Genomic DNA, 26,897 nt, shown 5'->3' on the forward strand with positions numbered 1-26,897 from the left:
AGTTATATAGTGCCTGGTGTGAACAACTCTTAAGCCTGAAAAATATAAGATGGAACACACCTGTGTCAGTGAGGTGCTGACCACAGAGTTGCGGTAAATAAACGGAAGGAAAAATGAAATGGTGACTTTTTTACTTTTGGGCATTTCATGTTTTTTGTGTGCGTGTGTGTGTGTGTGTGGGGGGGGGGGGGGGGGGGGGGGGTCAGACAGTAAATCTATGGCAGAGAGAGAGAGGGGAGACATGCAAGACAGACATGACGGATTTGAATGTGGGCCCTTACGACTCACAAGGAGCACGTGGTCAGAACTTTATTTGCTCTCATGAAACTCAAAACGTTGGCAACAATTGATATATTCACATCGAGGCTGGGGGGCCATTTTATTTACCCTCCAGTTCGGTAAGCTTGACACAAGCAAGCAGGAGGCAAACAAAGGATGAACAAGCTCGCCTGTCAGGCTGCCGTGACCTTCCTTAGCACGTCTCCACAGGGCAGAGAGAGAGAGAGAGCGACGGTGAAACTGTGGGCTACAAAGACACCTGAGCCTGACTGTGTCTCTGTTACGCACTTAAACACAGAGTTCATTTCTAATGTATGAGAAGGGAGGCAGGTGGTTGACTATACCTCCTGATGACTGAGGCCTTAATGCCATTGGCTCAATGCCGTGGCCACTTGCCTGCCTGACGGCTCCGGTCTGGGGCGGTTCATGCCTTAACCCATTTTGGACTGAGGTCGATTAAAAAAAAGGCTTCTAAATCCTAACATTTTTCAGAAAAACCCATGTTTCTATGTCAGTGGTGCTCAACCTTTTTCATGTCAAGGACCCCCAGAATTATCTCTATGGGGCCACGGACCCCCATCTCAAAATATGTAGTTTCAGGGACCCCCCAGAAGCCAATATTTTAGTTAAAAATGTTCGCTCTGAAATATATATTCAATGATTTGCGTCACATTTTAACGATTAAAGAAAAATAGCACACCTACAAGCTTGTAGATCTGCTATTTTTCAATAGCTAAAATGTTTAAAACACCAAAAAGGGGTTCCCGCCTAAAATGGGTTAATCCCACGCTGTCATCGCACCTGCCTTGTTGAGGTAAGAAAAAAGAACAAGCACTCCTCTCTATACAACAATCCTAGGGGAATTCATATTGCCCATCTAGACATATCTTTCTAACAGAGATAACACCATCAACAAGAAGAACTACAGAGTTACTTCTTATATACTGTAGTCTTTATTAAACACAAGAGAATTTACAAAACAGACAGAGGTACTGTAGGAGCAGATGTGATGTCAAGGCGGTGTGTCGCTGCGTCCGGTCAGCGAATGTTTGTAAAGAACATCTTCTACCAACTTTTTCACCGAAGCCGTGTCATCGGGATCTGTGAGGAAAAACAGGAAAACTACCCTAAATAAATCAATAAATAAACAAACTAGCTTGATGCACAACAGGGGTGTAGTTATACCTAGCTCAGAGTCCAATTAATTTGAGTCAGAGTGTCAGACCAGATGTGGCTGCTTAAATAAACCATTACCACCCTACAGCAGGGGTCTTCAATGTTTTTCAGCTGAGAGACAGATGAAACAGGGACCCCTACTCCATATTGTATCAAATTGTGTTGCAGGTTTAAACCTCGTCATAGATTGCATAGAGATCTTCATAGACTTGTTTGACAGCACTAATCATCAGTGTATCAATAGCTGATCTACAAGCTCATGTAGTAACTCTGCGAAGCCCATGTTGAAGACCCCTGCCCTTCGGTAACATTCTAAAAACATGAAACATTTTCAAAATGTGAAACATTGTGGGGGGCACAGAGGGCCACGCAGTAAAAGTAAATTTATCCACAAAACTAACATCATTTGTATTGTTGACCTATTTCTAATATATTAGTGCAACTTTCGTTAATCTTTTACCCCTCTATCACACGGAACTATGTTTTTTGTGTGCATATCACTACGCCCAAAAAAAATAGTTCCATGTGATAGAGGGGTCAAAGTTGAACTGACTTGAATTTACTTTTACTGCGTGGCCCCAGTGCCCCCCAAAAAATGACCGGAACTACTTAATATTGACCAAAACCAGAGCAGAACTCCCACCACGGGACTCGGGCAATCAATTAATACAGTTGCAACCACTATATTAATGGCAAGTATTTCATCCCTTTAAGCGGGACTGCATATAAACGCGCATCTCTTGCCTACTGTGCATGCAATGGGAGCTGACTCAGGGGGTGCCACAACATTTCCAGCCGGACCTTTTTTCTCTCGTCTTTACTGGAAACTTTCATTCTGTGCTTGCATGTATTCGTTGTTATATTTGGTTGTTAACAGTAGGCTACACTGCAAAGACACACTGTGCATTTGGCAGGTCTAATTGTTATGTGCTTATTCATGTGGTGACCTCACCTTATTTGGCGTTTACTACACAGAAATGTGAAACTAAACGGAGCTTGCAATCAGTTGCTTATTGCTATGGGCCTAGTAGTAACTAGTAAGAGGCCTTATAAGCAGATTAAATGGGTGCTCGGATGGCACGAGGGCCAGGGGAGGATATTTCCAGCCACCGCAGAGATTATGGGTTTGTGTCATCCGCGGTGCCTCCACCTCGGCACCAACAGACACACATTAGCCATTTTTCATGCTGGGAAGCCGGGCATGAAGGGAGGACTTATTCTCTGTCACTGCACTAGCGCCTCCTGGAGGTTGCTCAGGGTGCCTGTTCATCACGGAGAGGAGCTACGGTAGGTCAAATTCCAATACCCCAAATCTTGGCCTCTCGCTCACTTATACTTGGTCCCTCTGTGTCACGGTGAAATTGGTGACCTGCTGAAAATATGTGACCATCTTGTGGATTTCACATAACTCTTTAAATATGTGAGCTAATTGGTTTACGCTGGTGACGTAATGATATGTTTCAGTGTCAGGGACATACGCATCAAACCACCCGAGTAACCACATTATACCACTAATCACTCAGAAACTACATATAGATACATATAGACACACATATATAGACATATGAGCATATGACGTGATGAATATATGTACCAATGCCAGGGTATCGATGGTGACGTAACGCTGTCGCGTTTCAGTGTCGGGTGGACTAAAGGTAATGCCCCTGTGTATGTAATCCGACACTACTGCCATAACAGGCATAAGTAATCATTACCATACTTCAAAATACTACTTTTTCCCCTCCAAAAGCAAGGTACGTAGCAAATAGCTAAACCTAATAATTCAATATTGCAAACGTTCTTTCACAGAGAGGCTGAGATTTTAAAGTTTGTAGCGTTCTACAGTACTTGCACGCTCTGCTTGCGTACTAGTGGGCCTACTTGTATGCTACAAGCAAGTAGACACTCGACAGAGTGCAGTTCTAGTTATTATTATTATTATTATGCACATGCCAGTGAGACTCCTCATTGTCAGGTGAAAAGAAGTGACTAAGGAGACGTCCTCTGTGTGTAATGTGTATGGGAGAAGACATGTGCTTGTCTACAGAACTGTAGAGGTTAGCAGGGATGGACTACGGTAGTTTGTGGGGAAATTGGGATTTGGTATAATGACAAGGAGAAGGAAAAGGTAACAAGAAGACAAGAAAAGTGGGTCGGCTGCAATTATAACTGCAGACCCCCAGTAGTCTGTCCACCCATACTTTATATCGCCCATGCTGATTCACCACTGGACATTGTATAGCCTACAGACAATAGTCCAGGATTAAGCTGAAACATGTGTATACTGCCTGAGGCTGAGCAATACCTTTTTATACCCCACCCTCTATCCACCTTTCCAGATCAGGCATAATATTTATCCACATCTCTCTCAACCACTTAACAACAGTATATACTTCATCATAGGACGAATAGCATAAATAGCAGATATACATATCTTACAAATCAAAACTAGTTGGGATGCCAGGTTGAATTTAATCTTTATATAGGCTATATGCCTCTCCCCTAGACTAGTCCTAGCCTCCCGTGGTACGCTATATATATACAGTATATATATATATATATATATATATATATATGCCCTGTAAAATCATGGCCACGAGAAACACAACAGGCCCAGAGGATGAATTATTTACACCGGCAGCAGGGTGCTATGCTACACTGCCATTAGAAGGTTCAAACCCAGTTTGAGCCTGCAGTGCTGCACTCTGCACTCAGAGTTCAGGTTATTCTCTTTGCTGTAACACTCAAATAGGTGCAACTAAATGTTTGCCAGTGGAGGGTGATTCTTCTTCCCGAGGCCAAATCAATTGGTTTTCACTGCCCTAGTTGATTATGATGTGGTTCAGCTGGTGTCAGAGCTACGCTGGCCAGCATGACCGTGTTTATATATACCAGCTGGATTCGGGTATCATCCGTGTCACTTAAAAGTTGTCAATAAAATACTGCACACTTGTACGATGGACCCGACAAGTGCACCACAGGTACTGAGAGGAAGCACAAGCAGAAATTACAGATAGCACAATTGCGCTAACAGGATTAAAGTAAAGAATGAATTACTGATCCAGCATACAAATAATCTGTCTTTGGGTTAAGAGACAAATTACTACATGCACAGAGTCTCCGCTTAAGCCTTGTTCATTTCGTCGTACGACAAATAGATGAAATAGATGTGTGACACGTGAGCTTGGAAATCCGCAATGTTCAAAAATATGCCAGCCGCCAGGTTGAAAGGGGTTAAAAAACTGATACCTATTGGCAATATGAATACCCAAATTCTTCAAATCAAATTACCGTACTACAGTACTTCATATGCCATTTTAAACATACTGATGTGTGTCTTGATAAGAGAGAATGTATTTATTAGTGGCTGACCAGCAGTGAAACAGTTCCCCAGCGTCATTGGGAGGAATAAAATGTACAATGTAAGCCTTGTGTGCATGTTTACGGAGAGATGGTGAATACAATTCTGAGCTTCAGGGAGCTGTGTGCTTGTGGATCAAATAAGACCCTCTTAAAATAGCCCAGCCTGTACAAGCCAAAGCAGCAGACAATAGGGTGCAGATTTGCATACATTTGGACGAAGGGTGGACAACAGAGGATTTATAGCATGCCTCTTGAATCACTACCGACTCTTTAGCTCCCCTCTGACTAACAGCGTCTTACACTCCACAGCGTTGAACGTGTGCACGTGCGTGCGTGTGTGTGTGTGAGATTTGTTATCTGGGATAGGAAAAACAAATGAGATTTCTCTAACAGTGAGGTTTACTAAACATGGATCATTGTAATTTTTCTTCCTTTTATTTCATTTGAATCATTTCCCCTCTGACCTTCGTGACTAGAGGGGACTCTTTGCTAAAAAGGTTTAACCAATGGAACCCAGTTGACCGGAGTACCCCCAAGGGGCCTGTATTTGTCTGGACTACACACACCAGACGCATTCTGGGCTTGTAGTTCGGCTGCTTTCGCCCCAAATGTCATGTTTAGTGTAACGTTCATCTGTTGTGATTTTTCAGAATAGGGATGCTATAGCGTTCATGCTGTGAAGTTAGGATCCGGTACTTTATTGTCCTAAAAAAGAAATTACCAGAAATATACCATGTCTAATCTCCTATTAATAACAGCATGCATCCCTTTGTCTGGCAACATATGTGATGTCTGCTTGTTTCTGTTGTCTTTTTGAGTGTTTTTGTTCATGAAAAATGAATACAATTTAAGTTGGGAAGTTAGGACCCGGTTGGAATGCGTGTACGACGTTGTACGTTAGGAAATGACAGCAGCTGAGCAGTATGACGACTGGCCACTCTGACTTGCTGCTTCCCAGAGGTGGCGGTACAGTAGGCCTGTCACAATTATTACTGTATCGCAATTATTTGTGAATTATTTGTGTGTCTATTTCAAGTTATTTGTCATATCTGCCCTGTGCATTTTTTGATTACTAGGCAAACAGAAATGTATTATGTCCCAATGTTCAATGTGCACAAAAATAAAAACGAAATTAAATCGTTAATCGCAATTATTAGTGTGACAACTAATCGTCAACTTAAATTGGTACAGCCCTATAGGTGGTGGATGAAGTCACTCACCCACTCCCAGCCTCTCCAGGTGGCTCCTGAACTCTGGCCTGTCCTCCAGCACTCGGAGCAGGTTGGTGGGTTCCATGCGCTCCAGCGCAACCCTCCAGTAGACGTAGATCTTGTGGTTGAAGCTCACATACACCAGGCACGGGCTGTTCCGGCCTTCCTTACAGGCGTACTGCCCTGGAATCACAAAATGGAAGGAGTTCAGAGTGACGAAAGAAAGAGTAACAATCCGTTCATGTCAGTGTTGCTTTCGTCGACCCAAAACCATGACAATGTTAGTCGACTACCTTCTAACACGAAAACTGAAAATACACACAATATATTCAAAAGAATGACTAAAACTAAATCAGAATTTGCTGTCAAAATCAACACTAGTTCATGATAAGAAGCCCTGCATATTGTTTGACGCCAGAGTGAACCCGTCTGCCACACTGAGGCAACAATAATGGGCGTGTAACATGCCGTGCATCATCCCAATGAACTCATCAGCAAAACACTGTGTTGCCTGGATTCTAAAATGATTCTAATGGACAACAGTAGAGCCAACAGAGCTTTATGTTGATCATGCAGAGCAGACAGCGTGGGCAGGCAGGGGGCTGTCTACTTATTTTCTGCTGTGTTTCTCTCTCTCTCTCTTAGAGAGAGAACAAATACACTGGGATGAGAGAAAGGAGAACCAATACACTGGGATCAGAGAAAGGAGAACCAATACACTGGGATGAGAGAAAGGAGAACAAATACACTGGGATCAGAGAAAGCGTTGCAGCAGTTCCCTGCGGTCTACCCTCTTTAATCAATTTATTTCTGCATAATATCTCTCTTGAAAATGCAATGGTTTGAGCAACCACACACACACACACACACACACACACACCACATTTGAGTGGAGAAAGGGAGACGGAAATGAGGAGGAACAGCCGTCACCGTGTGAGGTTCAGAAGCTCAACATTGCCACCTAGTGGGCAACATGAGCCTGGACAGGTTCGAGTATTCCTGTGGTGTGCATTGGGATCGATTGGGAGCGGCCATGTCCCCCGAAATGCTGAGGTAACTTCACCTGCACAGAAGGCATTGACGTTCTCGTCAAACTGGAAGCGGACCACCATCCGATTGTGGTCGATTATGTACGTCTGGCCGTCCCAGGCACAGGCCACCACCTCTTCTCTGCCATCCCCCTAGAGGACACATGCAAGAAATTGCCTCTTCTCATCAGCAACACCTCCTTAAAGGTATATTCAGTGATTTCACTCAAAAAACCTTAGGTTTAGTTTTTGGCTGTGGGACCCAGCCTTTCGTCCAATCAGGATAGAGAGTCAAAAACGAAACCTACGGTTTTTTTGACCCCCAGGGGTTAACTGGGGACAGGGAGGAACTCCTTATATGGCCAGCACACTCTATAGTAGGGAGGATTATCACAACAAAACAAAAAAATAAGTGATATTTGAATTAAGTGAAATCACTGAATATACCTTTAAATACCTGGGCAACTTTGGCCTTGAACCCTTGTGCCCATGCAGTGACAAGCAGATAAAAAGAATGCAGATCTACAAGCTCATAGCACGGCACCGAGTGCCGCGCTACGAGCTTGTAGATGTGCTATTTTTTTAATATCATGAAAATGTGGCACAAATCTTTGAATTGTGTTCTTTCAGAGCGAACTTTATTTTATTAATATTTGGTTTTGGGGCTTTTTTATGCCTTTATTGACAGTGAGAACAGTAGATAGACAGGAAAGGGGAGGCCATCGGGCTCGGGAGTCGAACCTGCGGCTCGCCGTCTGGCTGGCTTGGCAGCCTAGGTGGCCAGACGGTTGAGCTAACCGTCCGTTAGGGGTCCCTGGGGGGGTCCCTGGAACAACATATTTTCAGATGGGGGTCAGTGGCCAAATAGAGATAATTGTGATGGGTTCTCGACATGAAAAAGGTTGAGCACCACTGACATAGAAACATAGGTTTTTCAGAAATCTGTTAAGGTTTTAGAAGACACATTTTTAGAATCAGCCTCAGGTCTAAATGGGTTCAGTCTGTCTGGATTAAGAGTGTCTGCTGAATGCCTCAACTGTAAATGGGCTTGCTCTTCTATGAGCTTCTATAAGCACGTGGTCCCTAAAAACACACTCACAGTGACGTCGAGCTTCTGTAGGGCAAAGAGCTGGTGGTCCACCTGCACTGACCACAGCAGCTGCTCTGAACTGTCCATCAGCTTTAGGGTTCCTATGACAACACGCAAAACAAACAAACAAACAAACATGGTTGTCACAATTTATGACATTTTTTCACTTGGCGATTAATTGTCCATCGGATAATTGCGATTAAAGATTGAATTGTGTTCCGGGCCGTTGAAACATCGGAACGAATGGAAATTGCATTTCGGTTTGGCTTTTAGAAGTGGTTAATATGTAGAGAAATCAATATATGACATTGATATTTTCAAATTATATTTCATTCTGCTATCGAGGTCGAGATTTACCATCCAGAGTGCAGAGGGCGAACAGGCCACATTTAGAAGAATCATCTTTTGGACCTATGAAAGACAGAATGTAAATGGGATTAGACAGTGCTCAATGCATGCTCACTGCTGACGTTTTTCCATGTTTCCCTGTTCTCATTTTTATATTGACAATGAGCCTGTGTGTCATTGTCTCCACCAGCCGAAGGCATGGGGAGAGTATGTTTTGCACTCCGTCCGTCCGTCCGTCCGTCCGTCCGTCCGTCCGTCCGTCCGTCCGTCCGTCCGTCCGTCCGTGACCAGCTAATCTCAGCCACCGTTAACCCGGTCGATGCCAAATTTTGCACACACACTCCCTGGATGCCAACCATGAACCTCTGCCCCAAACTTTCCAGAACGGCCTGTTATAGCGCCACCAGGAGGCCGCTTTGTGCAAAACAAGTTTTTTCACAGTACACCTACAGATTTTGTCCAAACATCACGCAAATTAGTACACAGTCTCTCTAGAGCCATTCAACGAAACGGGTCTTTCAGATTTCTCAGACTCCATCCTGATTGGTTAAGATTGGCTTCCAAAGTTCACAGGAGTGCTCAGTTTCAAACAAAATGCTGCAAATCATGGACACATCGCGTGATTTCCGTGAAATTGTGCACGCACATTCCCACTAGGCCGAGGACGAAATGCCACATGAACAATTTCAACTCAGCCTCAAGGTGGCGCTATAACTGGCCCAAAAGTGTTTTTACCTCTAACTGCACGCATCTGTGGATAACCTGGTGGAGACCTGTGCCCAGAAGGGCACTTTTTCTAGTTTAGTCTGGAGTTGTCCCTTAATGTCTGACTGTACCTGGTGCGGTTTACACTTCTGACAAATAAATGGATCAATCAAACCATTATGCATACACTATTCAGATGATGACATGATGGTCCCTCATGATGACAGACAAGACAAGGTTCTGGTACACTACCTCTGCTGATACTGCCAATGAGGTGAGTGGAGACATTCTTGTTGTGGGTCCGCCCAGTGGTCAGGTGGAGAATCACATCTCGGGAAGGCAGCTCACTGTGGGAAGAAAAGATACATAAAATAATCAAAACCAAATCAAATCAAGCGATTAAGATAATACATTATGAGTCCAGTTTAAATCTATTTCTAGATTTAAACATTCTATACAATGAGGGAGCGATATCTACCTCCCAGCATTAGGGCTTTCACAATTATGACATTTTAAATGGCAATTAGTTGTCACACAAATAATTGCAATTAACGATTTCATTATGCGTTTGTTGTTGAAAACTGTAACATTGTGAATACAATTTGCATGACTTTTTATACTTATACACGTGTCACATCCCGTTGTGAGCTTGTAGATTTGCATCAACATGGAAACGATCATGACAATTATGCAAAGACAATTGTGATTATCTAATGTAATACTTGTGACGGGCCCTACCTCCCAGGACTGGCCGGGCCCTGCTCTCCAGAACCACTGCCGTGGTGCTGGTGGGTCCATGTGCACAGCAGGATGGCGTAGCCACAGCCCGGCTGAGACACCATCAGCTCTGGCCAGCCCTCTGGACCTGGGTTCACGGACAGACTGTCCACCTGCCACAATACAGTGCCATCAGTCGCTGGGCTTTTATCATGCATAATTAATGATGAGCTCTTGAGCTGGCAGGCCTGTCAAAACAACAGACTAAACAGTCCTCATTTATCATGGTGCCGTCCGAGTACGAAAACACCAGGGGTCTCAGAGGCACTTTTCCAACGGGCAAGTACAGGTCAAGTTCTACTAAATAGGCCCAAAACAGAACTTATTTTTGCATATTTTTACTGTTAAGCTTTCAAATTAGTTTACTACAGCTCTCTGACTGCCACCACTATTGATGATATCATCGTGTACCTGTCCCTCCAGAATCCACTTCTTAAGCAGCACCAGTTGTCCAGGTGGCTCCTCCCAAGACTCCTCCCAACGGAAAGCTCTGACCACACGGTCTGTGTAACCCACTACCAGCTCATTGCGACCATCGCCATCTGGAAAACATATACACACACTCACGTCCATTTACACTTCAGGCATTTGGCAGACGCTCTTAATCCAGAGCGATTTACAGTAAGCAAGAACAAGTTAGGTAATACATCAAAAGCATAAAAACAGTCATCTAGGATCATAAACAATGAACAAACAACCATCATCAGTCTAACATGCTATCTAAATTACATTGTTAGCCTTTGCATAAGCCTACACGGCCGTTGAGGCTACGGCAAGTGCTACGGGCTAAGGTGGCGTTCCAAAGTTCCGGAGACACGGATTTGAAGACATAAAGTACAAAATGCAAAGTAATAAACAAACAAACAAAAAAAGATTATACCTATATCACTAATGAGAATGACTTTGGTGTTGGCAGGAATGTGCTGAGTGAAACACTTCTGGTCGTCCGAGAACAGGGCTTCATGTTGGCTGGACGAATCTCCCTTGCCCGCCGTCAGGTCAAACAGGTGAAACCAACCCTCTGCACCCACAGCGACCACAAAGTTCTGGCAGACAGGAACAGGTGATGATGATGACAACAGATCGGATAACGACATGGGTGGGATAATACCTGGAAACGTGTTCTGTGCACGCGTCATCTATATCAGCTAACCTTTCCTTTGTTGCAGACGTCTCCTACTGCGACACAGGTCAGCTGCAGGGGGACACCAAAAGAGACTATGTGTAAGCATTAAACGGGTGTAATGCTTTATGGTGTCATCCACAGTTAACAGTTTTTGTATCGAGTTGTACTTGAAATGTACTGTATTTCTGAAAACTGTTAATAAATACTTAAATCAATCAATCATGCAATGTGCTGTTATTTGCTGTACTGACCATGCCCACACAGTTTCTTGTGATCCAGGGTTTGGGGTCATCGTTCTTATAAACAAGCAGCTTCCCGCTGGTGTCGCCCACGATAAGCTCGTTCAACTACAATGGTGGAAAGAGAGAGACAGGCATGACTCGATGCTCTGCACACAAGAAGAGGGCGATGATGATAGTATTCTTTAAAGGTAGGGTAAAGTGAAAGGTCAAATCACTATATTCTGATTAGTGATCATTGCTATAGTGTTTGTTCAATAACAGGGGTATCCATGTCTCTCCAGCTCTTTAATAAACAGAAAATACATTTTCAGGTAGGTGACAAAATTTCAACCAATCAGAAGAAAATAGCCATTTATCAGCTTTTTTATAGTGTTTTTATAGTGTTCCAGTTCCAATTTGGTCTGCTCATTTCTTTGTGTCATCAGTGTCCTGACTGAGTTCTCTATCCTGATTGGATAAAGCTGAAGAGACATGGAGACTGCTGTTACTGAACAAACACTCTATAGGCTATAGCAATGAGCACTATCACAATATAGAGCTTTTTAACAGTTATTTTAACCAAACAAAATCACTTACCCTACCGTCAATTTAATTCAAAACCTTCTTACCGAATCATTGTCCGCATCTCCGAGACAGATAGCATGAGGAAAGAGAGTTCCTGTGAAATCCAAGCTAACACGCTGGACATAGCTAAGGGACCGCATAGCCACCCACTAAAAGAACATACGTACACAGCTGCAAAATTATGTTCTAGATCATCATATATACCAGCTGTCACAATCACATACGTTACTTATATCTTATATCTCTGTTTTATTTGACCCTGGTACTGTTTCTATCCCTTTCCCGTATCACTATCCTCTATCTTCTCACAGCCGGTGAATTAATGATTGATTGAATATTTTATTGACATTTTAAAAGTACACAGCCAAATGGATAGGCTATATAGTCATTAAAAAAAACCGAAACGAATTCACCTGCAAACCAAACCTGTGATGTGACAATTAAATAAGTCGTTCAAATTAGGCTAATTCATATACAGTTGCCTTATAGCAATATTAAACTAATTAATCAAGCAAATGTATCTACTAATTCATCCCGCTACCCGACCCGACTACGGATAAGCGGTTGAAGATGAATGGATGGATGAATTCAACTACAGTTGCCTTTAGCGATATTAAACAAATTCATCAAGCAAATTAATCTACAGTTGCCTTCGTTAGCGATATTAAAGTTAAACTTTAAACCCCAATTATATCTGGTTTTTCATTCAATCTTTATTTGTTTTCTCGGAAATACAAATTTGCAATGATGCCGATCGAGGAGATTACAAGTACGAGTTATAGTTCATATATCGCACGGCAATATAATATGAATACCCAAACGGCTTTATAAAATCGCTTATTTGATACAATTTACAAAAACAATCTATATGATTAATACGTGTATAGGTCGCCCATAATATGGCCCCAGAGCCAACATCTGATCCATGTCCAGCGCCATCTCTTCCTAGCAGAGTTCTGCTTCCTAGTAAACACAAAACACACGTGACTTGAAAAGTACGGAAGCTCGCAGTAGTCTTTACCACCTGTTTTTGGTCAAAGTGACAAGCAAGTAAGTCAGCGCCGGTACAATACTGCCACCAAGTGGTGACTATATATCTGGGTGTTGAAAGCATAGACTAAAAAATATATTGAAAGCTATGGTTGAAAGTCTATTGGCTGTCTGTCAACCTTGTCAACTGCTATTGTTGTCCTCTAGGGGGCGCTGAATTATCAACTTCCCCAGTCCCACTCCCCACCACATATACTGTATGTCTACTATGCTCATAGATATAAAATATATATCCCAGGATGAACAAGACAAGTCATTAACCAATCATGGCTCTGATGAGTCACTGATGAATGATACAGTCGAGAATGGTCGGTGATCTACTGCTACAGCTGTTTACATTTTGTTTGTTATCATGATTTAACAATGATTTAACAAGGGATGAAATAAATTTCGCTACTATATGCCACTAAAATGTGGAATGCGCGCATTGACTCCTTCAAAGCCCTCAAAGAGCACCTGCAATTCGAAACTGGCCCCTGTAAAAAAAAAAACAGCCCCCCCCCCCCCCACACACACACACACACACACCCATACATACAGTAGGAGTAGGCCTCCTGTCCTTCTGCCCCCCCCCCCCCCCTCTTTATTATGATGATTTCAAAGTGTATTTGTAGGCTACTCTTTAAATGTTCTGATGAATTGAAAATGGAGGACACTGATGACTGATGTAAAGAAGTCTTAGGCCTGACTCACACCTTCGCAACAGATTGATGTATAGCTGATGAATGAGACTTATTGACTGATGCAAGCTCACAATGCATTTCCAATGGGAGTCACATGGTTTGACTCAACATTTGTGTTGTATGAGGGGGAGGGGGGCAGTCGAAACACAGCCGAAATGTTGTGTCAAACCATGTGACTACCATTGGAAATGCACTGGGGCAAGATGTAAACAAACCCTTTCTTTACGTCTAGCATGCATCAATGTTGTATGCTAGATCGAAAGGTGTGAGTGAGGCCTTAGTGCTTTTCATGGTTTCGTCTTCGTATAGCAGTTTTTGTATTGACTTGTGCTTTTGTTTGAAATGTACCCAATACTGTGAATACAATTTTCAATCAATCAATCAATTAATCAATCAATCAATCAGTCAGTCAATCAGGCTAACAGGAAAGGTGGGCAGAGTGCAGCAGCATGCAGGAAGGAGACCTCCATCAAAACATTATCATGGCTGTAAAACAATCCCTTCCCCTTCTTGTGAGATTTAATATGTGAGGTTACAATTTACAATTTGATTATTTTTTTTAAATCTCATCTAATTCCACTTTCTACCGATTTACAGGAGTTCCAGGAGTCCAAGGACGTTTGCCCATTTTGCTGTCAATCAGTTTACTTAAAAGTACACCTTCCATTTTATCATGGGATTAAGGCTGGCATACATGTAAGAGCTGGAATACATTGACCGACTTTGCTCGTGGAAGGTAAAGTTAAGTGTGGTGTTGTGACTTTCAAGTGTATTGTAGAGTTAGTTTACTTTAAACGCAGAGGAAGGCCGCGTGCACCACTTTCTAAGCAGTTTTCCATAATTCCACGCAGGTGCAGATCATCTGATGCGTTGCTTCGAGCCAGGCTGCACCTACAAACATGAGCGTTTGCACGAACCACACCACAAGGTGTAAGTTATTGGGGGAAAAAACACAAATTATGATTTAGTTCCATGCATTTTAAATTGACCAGGCTCTACATTTGTATTCAACAGAGCTGCTGGCCAATCGAGTCACCCGGGTGTCGATCCAGTTGACCCCTTGGTGCCCTCGGCTGGCAAGCTTGACCTTCCTGGCGGGTAATGTAAGTACAATTGTTTCATTTTTAAGAACGTGTGCGTGCCAGCATGGACAACAACATTAGCCTAATGAATATTTCCACTCGTCCACAGTTATAGAAGTTCCAGCAAAAGCCCATCCAGCCCCTCTCCAAGACCCCCAGCAGCACCAGCATGGTGAAGCCCAAGTCTCCCCAAGAAGCGAAACCGGGTACCGTGGTCGGCACTGGGCAGTAGGAAAGTGTGGGTACCTACCTGGAAGAGTGGGCACTTTGGGGGTATAGTGCAGGCACTATAGGGAAATCATGACATTGGCGGGAAATGTGCATGCATGATGCATGCAAACAAATGATATTTCCACGGTTGGTCAAGTTGTTGAGGCCATTAAAATGATACAAATGCCTTCAAAATGTTTTGTTTTTGCTGTCTGTTCATTTATTTTGATCCGATATAATAACGGATATGCGCATGCACAAATTAAACAATAATAATAATAATAATAATAATAATAATAAAACATCATTTGTATAGCACCTTTCATGACATGAAATGCAGCTCAAAGTGCTTTACATATAGCAATGGAGAAAAAGAAAGAAAAGAAAAGCAATTGGCATAAACATTAAAAAACAAGAGCAGTAATTCATTACAGTGAGGATATGAATAACACAAAAATTAAAGATCAATTAAAAGCAAGAGTGTGGAAGTGGGTCTTGAGCTGTGCTTTAAAAATGTCTACAAAGGCTGCCTGTCGAAGGTATAGTGGGAGTTTGTTCCACGCCGTCGGCCCCTAGAAGCAAAAAGCTGCTTCCCCGTATTTTTTTGTTGCCATTTCTTCAGGCAAAGTGAGCAGGCCAGCAGTGGAAGACCTTAGAGGGCGGTTTGGGACATATTTAGGCAGGCAGTCATGTAGGTAGGAAGGTGCGAGACCATTGAGAGCTTTATAAACAAGTAAAATCAATTTAAAATCAATCCTCAAAACAACCGGAAGCCAGTGCAGAGAACTTCTGTCTCCTCATTTAGCTTGAGAAAGTTCTCACTCATCCAGCATTTGATGCTAGACAAAAACAAACATTTGCCTATAGCCTATTATCTTAATGGCCCTCCATATAATTTATGTTTAATTGCTAACAAATTGAATGATAATCCCTTTACACCACGACACAGGGATTATAACGAGTGCTTACGAGTTGTGTTTTATTATGTCTCAGTGAAGACCGAAAACAGAAAAAAGAGAGGGGGGGGGGGGGGAGTTGTTCAATGGAAATTCGGGGTGCCCAGATGTCATATTAATTATTACACTCAGCTATGACTGCATGGAACCCCACTCTGTCTCTGATGCTCCCTGCCTCTGGACGGCCGAAGCAGAGAAGAAGTCTTTACAAAGCGCTAATTGGACCCTGGAACCGCACTGACAGGGCATGGATAGGTTTCAGAAAACCCTGCGATGGCAAGGGGGCTGGGGGGACGATGAATGGAACCCACGCTTCTTTTCTAAACTCTCTTGCTGTGCCAGAAAAAAAGGGGGAGGGACAATAAAAGAAAAGTTGGTGGGGGGGGGGGGGGGGGGGGGGGGGCTGGGCTCTTCAATGCAAGCTTGATTTTGAATGCCCTGCACTGCCAACGCAGAAAAATTGCGCAATTTATTACAAGCACGCGCACGCACGCACGCACGCACACACACACACACACACACACACACACACACACACACACACGCACACGCACACACAGAGGGAGAGAGAGAGAGCTAAAGAGAGACATGAGATGGGGGGGTGGTTTTGTTCTGTGAAAGACATGTTTTATAATGCCTATACTTCTCAAAGAAACAATAATTGAAAAGATGCGCTGTGTCGCGGCTATACTGTAACAATATAGGGTGTATCAAATCATGCACAAAACATGGGTGAAAGCATGCTTTCTCAATTCTAGGGCCCCTCCGCAGATTTAGCCTTCCGTTCCGCCTCTGCCATAGGCTGATGATTAGTTCTAATGAAAGTGGAAAATTCGCCCCTGCAGCACAATGCCTCTGTCTCAGCATTCAGACCTCTCTGGCTTGTGTGTTAACAATAAATCCTGTAAACTGCAACACCAAACGTTTCGAATAGGCTGGCCTGATTTACACCCACAAAAACAAGGAATATAGGAATCACCAATAAACTGCTTAATATTTTTCATCTGTCAGTGGGGAACTGTCTTTCAGCACCACTTTGGTCCAAAATCAGTGTTATGGGGACATGTTTTAATCTAATTTTAAGATGGAATAACCATCTTATTCGTTTAACATTCTACAAAATGTTTCCTGTTTATTATCGCATGTCTAAGCTTCGCGATACTATATACATGTCTTATATACTCCCAAGCCAATTCTTGGGTCGTCGTTAATTTTATAGCCAAGGAAGGTTCATCTACTCCATTTTATAGTCAGACAGGCCAAAGAAACGCCTATATAGGATGTGAATGTGCATGGCATATAAGTTAACATTGTTATCAATCAAAACTTTTGATGTTATCTTACCACTGACATTTTAATTTGACTATAAACGTCAGTCATTGTCATTCGCCTCCCTATATCTAACCGCGCTCTACTCTCAACAAAACAGACCGAGGGAGGGGGGGGAAATCGACTAAAGTGCAAGCAGTTGTGCATTAGTGACTGTTTGTTTAGGGGTTGAAGTGGCACGCGTCCGGCGTGCGCATCTCACACAGGAGCCAAGGTAGAGTACAACGGGCGACGGGGGCGTGGTCAGTGCGGGGCGCGTGGGGGCTGCCCAGTGTATTGAAAAGCCTCGCGGGCTGTCCCCCGGACCCATTGCAAGGCTTGAAGAGGAGTGTGGAAGGAAGGCACGGCAGGCAGGCAGGCAGGCAGGCGCCCACCAGACTGCCCCATGAGACAAGATAAGCACTAAGCCACGCGTGAACGGCACGAGCAGGGCGCACCGCCACCTTTTACAACAACTCCCTGCACCAAAGAACAATCTGCAGAGACTCTTATTTTTTTACAGCGTTTTTTTCCACTCTTTTTTTATTCTACTCATTCACTGCCTATAATAATGGACATCACAGCCAAGATGGAAATAAACGTCGGGGGTCAGCAGCAATTTCTGCCACCGGCCTGTTTCTTCGCGCAGAGCATCCAGCTGAGCCCGACCAGTAGTCAGGGCAGCATCAAGTCAGCATCCTCCAAGCAGGTGAGCAGCACTGCTTTATAACTAAGGCTATAACTATAACTACTGTACTTAAGTAGCCCTACAATTTTGAGGTAGGGGCTATTTGTATAGGCTACTTTACTTGAGTATTTCCTAATTCCAATAGCCTATACTTTTATACTCATCCCAGGCAAATATTGTATATAGGCTACTTTTACTCCACTACAATTATTTTAAACTATACTTTGTAAGATTTTGATTATTACAAAACGTACATTGTGAGCCTGTCGATCGACTATTTTCACAAGCTTTTTTAGATATAGACCTATATGTTATAAAACATTATATTCTGCATAATGAGAACTTTCTATATAGGCCTATACTTTAAATACATTTTTTGATACCAACACTTTTGCACTTTCACTCAAGCAAAACTTTGAATCCCAGCCTTTTTACTTAATTGTAACACAGTGTATTAACATGTGTGTATCGTCACTTGTGTTGCATCATATAGGTGATGATGAGGAGACAGCGCTCCGGCTCTCCGGAGCTGCTGCGGTGCAAGCGGCGGCTGAACTTCGCGGGCTTCGGCTACAGCCTGCCGCCGCAGCCGCCGCCGCACGCCGTGGCGCGGCGCAACGAGCGCGAGAGGAACCGCGTGAAGCTCGTCAACAACGGCTTCGCCACGCTGCGCGAGCACGTGCCCAACGGCGCGCACAACAAGAAGATGAGCAAGGTGGAGACGCTGCGCTCGGCCGTGGAGTACATACGCGCGCTCCAGCAGCTGCTGGACGAGCACGACGCCGTGAGCGCGGCCTTCCAGTCCGGCGCCGTCCAGCTGCTGCACTCGCCCGGCGGCGACATGTCCTCGCAGAGCTACTCGTCCGGCGGCGGCGGCATGAACTCCATGGCGGGCTCCCCCGTGTCCTCCTCCTCGCCCTACTCCTCCGACGAGGGCTCGTCCTATGACGCGCTCAGTCCCGAGGAACAGGAGCTCCTGGACTTCACCAATTGGTTCTGAGAAAGAAACCACAATATATATCGTGGTAAGAAAGCTGCTGTTATATCCGAACTATATATATCGCCCCTTTCGGGACCCCTTGGTCCTACTTTTTCTGTATTTGGGACGTTTGATCCCCAAAGACAGCGCCTTGGCTTCATTGATTCGCCATTTGTGCTCCTGAACAAATTGAATAATGCCTTTTTAATCATATTTTTTCCGCCTGTTCTTCTCGTCCACTCAGAAATAACATTCGGCATGCAGCTCCATGTAGGCCTAAATGCGCTTATGGGATGCAGCGGTCCCGCGGGGACGGAGGCTTCCAGATGCACTACAGACTGTCTGACACACAGCCCCCCTGGTCCTCCCAAACTCCCCCCCCCCCACGGCCACGCAGAGACACGCACGGCCCGGGGCTTGCGTCCTGAAACCATTCGGACATGCAGCCAAGAGAACAGCGCCAAAAGGGACTTCATGCCTGCCTGGCTGGGTCCGGTCCTTGTTCTGGAAGACGGCTCTCCTCCATGCGTGACAGCGTGCGTGGGACTCCATTAAGCTTCCGTGCGCATCTATCTGCCCTTGAAAAAAAAGAGACGCATTTTCATACTAAAGTGAATCTGTCACAGCACACAAAACATTATAAAAAAGCTCTTCTTCAACTATGCTAAATCCAATCAAAGAACGCCAACCCTTTGATAAACCTCTTGAGACATTTCACTCAAAAATGCTTCCAAGTCGCGGATTTTATTCTATGGAATTCTATATATTGCATTTTTTTTTAAAGATATTTTTGTATGTAAAAGAGATTTATAGATGTTTTGTACACATCCTTTTGTATTATATATTTTGTCTATTATATTGCTATGTTGCTCCTGCTTTAGACTCGTACAGTCTATTATTCTCTGCAGCTGGCTATTCTGTTCATGAGGTTTGGAGAGGAGGGGGTTTGATACTCCCAGCATTTTATTCTATAGCACCGATGTGTCTTATTTAATAGCAAATCCATGTTATGTATCATGTTCACAATGATCAAAAAGTTATGCAGCTATTGTCCAAACTGAGCGCAATGGCGATGCGTTGCGCATGTCCACTGCCTGCCAGCTCAATGTTGTCTTCATATAAAACATGTTGGTTTAAAGGAAAACAAAGTCTTATAAACAATATTTTCTACAATCTAGCCCCAGAATAAAATGATTTCCTAATTAATTGTCGTCCATGTTTCGTGTGTGTGTGTGTGTGTGTGTGTGTGTGTGTGTGTGTGTGTGTGTGTGTGTGTGTGTGTGTGTGTGTGTGTGTGTGTGTGTGTGTGTGTGTATTAGGGCCTATAGGCCTATAATCACAGATAGCCCCCCGGAACAACCATTGTCTCGCAATTATGTGTTTGTGCATAACGAAAGAGAAACAGCACATAAAAGAATGAAAAGTCCCGTCAACTGACTCAACTATATAACACTTAAATAAAGGGTTGGTGGTGCACATCATTGATGTTTCAAACTATTGCCTGATCAACGTTAGGTTATAATTTTAAAGCATACCCTATACCATTTTCAAATATATAGGTTCAAATATAGTTAAGCGATGCTTTATGCTTTTTATTGTCGTTTGTAATTGGATCTTGAGAAAGTATACGGAACGATTACAATATGTTCATGATCAATATAGATCTTTAGATGGGCCTGCAGCTGGTTGTATTCCATTTCCTTCAAAGCTAAATTTGACAGGTAGCCGGCCTACAGCTATAGGGACGAGTGAGTCTGTGTGCAGTCGGACGCGTGCCTAGTTTAATGAGTGAATGAGGTTGTATAGTGGTCGAGTGGACACAGCAGTGAATGGCCTGTGGCGTGTGCCTTCTGACAGAAGCGCGCGACTGCTGCTATGGGCATATACTCAACAAGAACATCCACTTGGAAGGCAAAACTCCACATCTGATCTTTAAACCATATTGGTTCATGAAGGTTATGTTAGTCATATGCGACACTTTTGAAAGTCATTGCGAAGCATGACTTTCTATCAGCTTTTCTATCAGAGATTAATTTGGTATATATTTGATACTACCAAAAGTGTAAAAAGCAACAATAAAATATTGATTATTTTAGACTTTTACAAAACTTTGATGACCAGCAATATTTTGGTATTCTATGCAATGCTGCATTCAGATCTGATATAGCCTACTGTACAAAGATTAGGCTATATACTTGCCATCATGCCAGCTTGATATAATAATGAGCAGCACCTTGGTCTCAGTCATTCCTCAATAGAAAGCAAAATCACACCCGTGTGAACTGAGTGGTGCAACTCCCCTCTCCCCCCTCCTCTCCACTCTCTCTCATTAGCTGGCAACAGTGCAGCACTAAATACTATCTCTCTCTCTGTTTCTGGCACAACAGCGCCCCTACTGGTACGGTAGTCATAGTCATACTGGTGCTCATGAACCAACACATACATAGGTGAACACGGAAATTGCTGTTCCTTGGAGTGGTTGCACCACTCAAAAATAGTAATGTAAGAGTCATTTCTCACAATCACAGTCCTTTCAAATGAAAGATTACTATCTAATCAACGCACGCACGCACGCACGCACGCACACACACACACACACACACGCACGCACGCACGCACGCACGCACGCACGCACGCACGCACGCACGCACGCACGCACGCACGCACGCACGCACGCACGCACGCACACACACACACACACACACACACACACACACACACACACACACACACACACACACACACACACACACACACACACACACACACACACACACACACACACTAGTTTTTTTTACCAGCTGCTGTGTGAAGCACAGCGGAGCTGGTCTATGATCGATCACTTTGGCTCTCACGTACTATAGTAGCAAGCTATCTTGGGATGCTAGCAAGCAACGGAACGGCATGACTCTGTCTCAGCCATGGGATGCTCACCCTGGGCAAGACCTATGCTGTAGCCTCTGAGTCTACAGTGTAGAGGCTATCATTTGTTTGGGCGGAAGTTGCGGGATTTTAGCGGAAATATCGTCCAAGGAAATTACGTTGATGCTTTACAAATCAGTTTACATTCTCCACGAATGAAACAAGTGTTGTGATTGCTCGGGAAAATATCGTATCCAGGGGAAATACATCTGACGGATGTTCCGGACGATACATCCGCCGATAGCTCCTCTGCCTTACGTTGTGACCAGGCTTTTCTTTTCGCAGATAAGTAAGCCTGGGACCGAGGCTATGGGATCCTAGAAAGCAACAACATCTGACACTATATGAAACTTAGGCCTAGCGTTACAAGACGGCCAACGGGTCCAACTACTTTTTGACATCGTCAAACACACACACGTACGCACACACACACGCACGCACGCACGTTACGTACACGCGTGACGTGATCAACGTGACATGACATGAAACGGTAAATGGCACGGCGCACACACACACAGCCAGGCAAGTACACGCGTGACGTGATGAAAACTATGTATACGTACGGTAAGTAACTATATTGAAATGTAGTCATGGATTATGAAGAAGTTATTTTTTATGTTCACCTTGTTCCCCGAAGATATCAAATACTGATGTAAAACGTAACATGCATTTTAATGCAAAGTATAACTGACCATTCATGTGTTGAATTTCCAATCTAATAAACAGTCAGTGCACCAACAAATGAAGACAACAAAAAAAGAACTCATGCCTCAAATACAGCATGTCAAATCAACTGTACAAATATTTTGAGTTTTTCGTTCTTCTCAAAACCTGCATGCCTGCCTTTCTCTGCTTCATCCTCTGTAACTATAAGTGACTGAAGTGTCACTCATCAGATTGAAACAGAGCATTTTATGTACATAGCACTCTATATATAGTGTGTACGCATAGTTTCATTATATAGATATTCCACTGTACGTATGATTCATGATGGCTATTTTTATGTATCTGATGTATTACCATGTTTTTGTTCTTGCTTACTGTAAATCGCTCTGGATTAAGAGCATCTGCTAAAACGCCTAAATTGTAAATTGAAGTCCTTGTGTTAATTTAACAACTCCTCAGGGTTTTACAAATGGAACCAAATGGATCAAGTGTCCAAGTGTGCATCAAGCTCAAAGCCCCAGCTGAGGGACTTCAGAATATTTTCAGTACCATAGACAGCACCTCATAGTTCTCCTGTGTCTGACATACTTCAAATGTATGTATGTTTCAGTCAGAAACACTCATGTCAAAGTAGATTAACCATTTATTACAAGAAATGGATTACAGTTAAACTTGGCGTTAGAGGCTCCGCTCTCTGAGATGTTCCCTGAACATTAAGCAAAACAATACATTGACATATTTGTCAATGTATGTGGCTCTTTGGCCACTCAGAATAGTCAAATGGCATTGATCACGCCTCCAGGTCTTTAGTTTACTCAAGTTAGGGAATAAGACCTGGTACTTAAGACACGCAAAATACAGCCCCAAGGGTCATATAAAGGGGTGCTTCTTTCGTTGGGTGATTTCACAGGTTAGCGGAGTCGTCCAGAGGGTTGGCGACGACGGAGTTGTGGATGAGGATGAAGAGGGGCAGGTAGGCCAGGAAGCCCATCAGGTCCAGAGGACCCATGCTCTGGAGCTGCCGTCTCACCGTCGCCTCCTGCTCCGGGTGGATTCCCCCGGCCTTCAGCTCCACCAGCAGCTGCTCCTCGCTGATGACGCCCTGCTGCTGGTCCGCCTGTCCCTCCAGCAGGAACAGGAAAAGCTGCTGCATATATAGGGCAGAGGTTCCCAAACTGTGAAATCAATGTTAACTTAACTCTGAGAGTGTACAAATTTGTACGCTCTCTGAGTTACAGACCCATAAGGGTCCATTTGGTTCCAAACTATCATTTAGCTGGGTACCCCCTGGAGCTCCCTCAAGGACCCCTGGGGGTCCCCGGACCCCACTTTGGGAACCACCGATATAGAGTACAATGCATTACTAGGGGCAGCGGTGGCCTAAAGGGTCAGAGGAGCACCCTCGTTGCCGAAAGGTTGCCGGTTCGATTCCCTGGACGGGCAAAGAAGAATCTGGGTCGGGAAGTGATTGGTCATCACTCACCCAACATCGCTGAAGTGCCCTTGAGCAAGGCACTGACTGAACCCCCAACTGCTCCAGTGGAGCTGCTTCGTGGCCAACAGTATCAGACTGTGGTTGTACTGGTCAGCTCCCAGGTTTTAATGTGTGTGTCTGTGTGTGTCTGTGTGTTTCTATGTGCAGGGCGTTGCTGAAAATGAGCACATGGGCCCAGGCCGTAGCGTAACGGTCTGGGCACCGGACTGGTGATCCAGTCGCGGCCTTTACCGCATGTCATCCCCCCATCTCTCTCCCGTTTCCTGTCAGCCTACTTTCTATCCCTTAAAAAAAAATCAATAAAAGGCGTAAGCCGCAAAAAAATATCTTAAAAAAAAAAAAAAAAAAATGAGCACATGTGCTCAGCTACTACCCTGCGTAAAAAAATAAAAAAATAACTAGAATAAGAATATACAGTATATTTGAACAAAAATATCGTTGCTGTCGGGAGGAAACCACCTGACGTGTTTTCTTTTTTTTAAATCAGTTTTTAAAACACCCTTTTACGTCTGTGTGTTGGTTAAAACAATATTGAACCAATGGAAAGTATTAAAAAGCGCTTCGGACAAAACCTCTAAACTCCATTGGACCCTCAACCTACTCCACCACCTCTGCCCGCGTGTCATGCAAGTAAATGACAATATATAAAGTGACAACACCAACTTTGATGAGGCAGCATTGCTTTATTTGAAGGTTTTCTTCATTTCATTTCCTGAAAAATTAAGATTTTGGAGTTAGGTGGTTTCTACCCGGACAGCAGAGATATATTGTTATTTTGGCTATGAAACTGCTGTCAGAGTGTGTGTGTGTGTGTGTGTGTGTGTGTGTGTGTGTGCGCGTGCGTACGTGTGTGTGTGTGTGTGTGTGTGTGTGTGTGTGTGTGTGTGTGTGTGTGTGTGTGTGTGAAAGAGAGAGTGCATGGTTGTGTGTGTGCCTCTGTTCTTCTCAAAGCTGCCTCAGGTTACTGCGGCTTGTTTCTAGTCTTGTCCCAGTGCACCTGTTAGCACGGTTAATGCATTCTAAGTGATAATTGTTGTGTGTGGGGGGAGGGGTATAATCCTCATGGCAATTAGCCCATTCCTCCCCCCAACCTCTCCACTTATCAAACCTATCCCTAACAGCTCTGTCTGTAATTACAAAGCCCCCTCTACCTGGCCAGGGCTCGGTTTCCAACACCCGTGGCCACAAGCTTTCATGTTCATTCTGCCTCTCTGGTATACCAGTGGTGGAAAGTAACTAAGTACATTTACTTATATAAAGTACTGCACAATTCCGAGGTATTTCTTTTAAACTTTACTTGAGTATTTCCAATTTCCAGTACTTTTACTTCTACTCCATTGCATCTCAGAGGCAAATATTGTACTTTTACTTAACTTTTTTTGATTATTATATATTTATTATTATTTATTACTTTTGATTTTTGATTATTATTACAAAACATACATTAACCAGTTCAGACCTACATCTCGGCCATTTGGAAATAGCCGATATACATATTGTGAAGCTGTAGAACTGCTATTATACATATGAAAACTTTAAATGGGACATTCTGCACAATTAGTAGCCTACTTTTACTTTTGGTACATTATAAGTAAAATTTTTGAAGCCAATACCTTTGTACTTTTACTCAAGCAAAGTTGAATTCCTGGACTTTTACTTTACTAGAGCATATTTCTACATTGTGGTATTGATACTTTTACTCAAGTAAAACGTTTTTTTTTCCCCGCCACTGCTCAGTACCATCTTGCATTTATGCGTGTATGCATGTATGCATGTATGCATGTATGCATGTATGCATGCATGTATGTGGGCCATGCAGGGCTGGTTGCGTGCAGCCAGCTGGTGTGATGAGCGGAGTGTCTTGGGCTGATTACAGGGCTGGACAGAGTGGACGTGCGCCATATTCACTGCTGGGCACTTTAATGAGATTAAGACCATGCAAATCTATGAAAAGGGAAAAGCACCCCCCATCTCTCTCTCTCTCCCTCTCTCTCCTCCCTCGCTCCTTGACTGTCACTCTCTCCTCCTTCTCTCTGGCTTGCTCTGTTCATTTCTATGCACAAGGACTAAATGCCTCCCACTCTTCAAAGTGATGTTTACCAGCATGTATTTTGTTATAATTATAGAGCCACAGCAGGGTCAATGAAGGGAGAGGAGTGGTTTGAGGAATAAACATGATTAACATGACCATAATTAATTTTGATGCTGCATTTGTTGTGTGCATTTGTCACAGCTCGAGCAATCTCTAGCACTATTACAACAATGTTATTAAAGATGGAGTGCTGTGGATTTTTTCCACCCTAAAACATGATCATCAGGTATTATTATTATATAAGGAGGAAGAATTTTGTCAATTGTTTTTACAGTATTTGTTAAAATGACATTAGTATGTGGACACGCCCACCCGTTCATTAAGTATGCCTGGTTTGCCTGGTGGGTGGTGATGGGTGAACTGAAGACACACCCACAGCTGTTGTTGTATGATAAAGGGCGAGGGGTTAGGGGAGGGGATGATATTGTGATGTCACTATTTCACTGTCAAGGTTTCAGGAAGAAACTCTAAATACAAAGGGAAAACATAACAACCACACAAGGGGTCTAATGAAGTACTGTCACCTCATAAACACATGAAAAACTGGAAAAGAAATACAAAAATCACGGTACTCCATCTTTAAACAAAAAGTTTGGTGATATGTCGTGACCATAAAGATAATGAATAATAAACAACAACAGTTGACAGTACCTTGGCTTTGAACAGTTTCGTCTCCAGGGAGCGGAAGTCCATATTTCTGATTAGAGAGCGCATGAACTCGCTGTAAAAAAATATACATTATACAATGAACTATCAAGTTGAAAACAGGCCATCTTTTCAGCCAAATAAATACACGGGAAAAATAGTATACGCGCCGCGGTTGAAAGTGGTTTAGTACGTAGTTAGTGAGTAACTAA

At 43.5% G+C, this 26,897-nt stretch overlaps 3 protein-coding genes across 4 annotated transcripts in view; 1 reads left to right on the forward strand and 2 right to left on the reverse strand.

Annotated features, from left to right (window-relative positions):
• Window positions 1-1,234: 1,234 nt before the first annotated feature.
• Window positions 1,235-12,849, reverse strand: itfg2 (integrin alpha FG-GAP repeat containing 2). Of its 2 annotated transcripts, none has more exons than XM_083758290.1 (12): window positions 11,954-12,849; window positions 11,355-11,450; window positions 11,131-11,172; window positions 10,858-11,023; window positions 10,389-10,519; window positions 9,939-10,090; window positions 9,453-9,547; window positions 8,505-8,558; window positions 8,157-8,248; window positions 7,093-7,210; window positions 6,039-6,212; window positions 1,235-1,380 (listed from the first exon to the last, which is right to left on the reverse strand). In XM_083758290.1, the coding sequence occupies exons 1-12, from the start codon at window positions 12,047-12,049 to the stop codon at window positions 1,292-1,294; spliced, it is 1,305 nt and encodes a 434-aa protein (XP_083614416.1). In that variant the 5' UTR covers window positions 12,050-12,849; the 3' UTR covers window positions 1,235-1,291. The 2 variants fall into 2 exon arrangements, with proteins under 2 accessions (XP_083614416.1, XP_083614415.1); XM_083758289.1 differs by having other exon boundaries at window positions 1,235-1,401.
• Window positions 12,850-17,624: 4,775 nt separating this feature from the next.
• ascl1a (achaete-scute family bHLH transcription factor 1a) lies at window positions 17,625-18,886 on the forward strand (the record flags this gene model as incomplete). Its single annotated transcript, XM_083757661.1, has 2 exons — window positions 17,625-17,907; window positions 18,380-18,886. Exons 1-2 carry the CDS (start codon window positions 17,770-17,772, stop codon window positions 18,884-18,886), a joined length of 645 nt encoding a protein of 214 aa, XP_083613787.1. The 5' UTR covers window positions 17,625-17,769.
• Window positions 18,887-23,357: 4,471 nt separating this feature from the next.
• The window catches only part of LOC310879768 (uncharacterized protein), a gene marked incomplete at its 3' end in the record, with an annotated part of 30,676 nt that continues 27,136 nt past the window's right edge, over window positions 23,358-26,897 (reverse strand). Inside the window, exons 6-7 of the mRNA XM_083794598.1 lie at window positions 26,692-26,761; window positions 23,358-23,600 (exon numbers count right to left, since the gene is read on the reverse strand). Coding sequence (XP_083650724.1) covers window positions 23,358-23,600; window positions 26,692-26,761 — 313 coding nt within the window. The remainder of the gene's footprint in view (window positions 23,601-26,691; window positions 26,762-26,897) is intronic.

The sequence above is a fragment of the Protomyctophum parallelum genome, assembly GCF_964188405.1.
Source record: "Protomyctophum parallelum genome assembly, chromosome: 22".
NCBI classification, from domain to species: domain Eukaryota; kingdom Metazoa; phylum Chordata; class Actinopteri; order Myctophiformes; family Myctophidae; genus Protomyctophum; species Protomyctophum parallelum.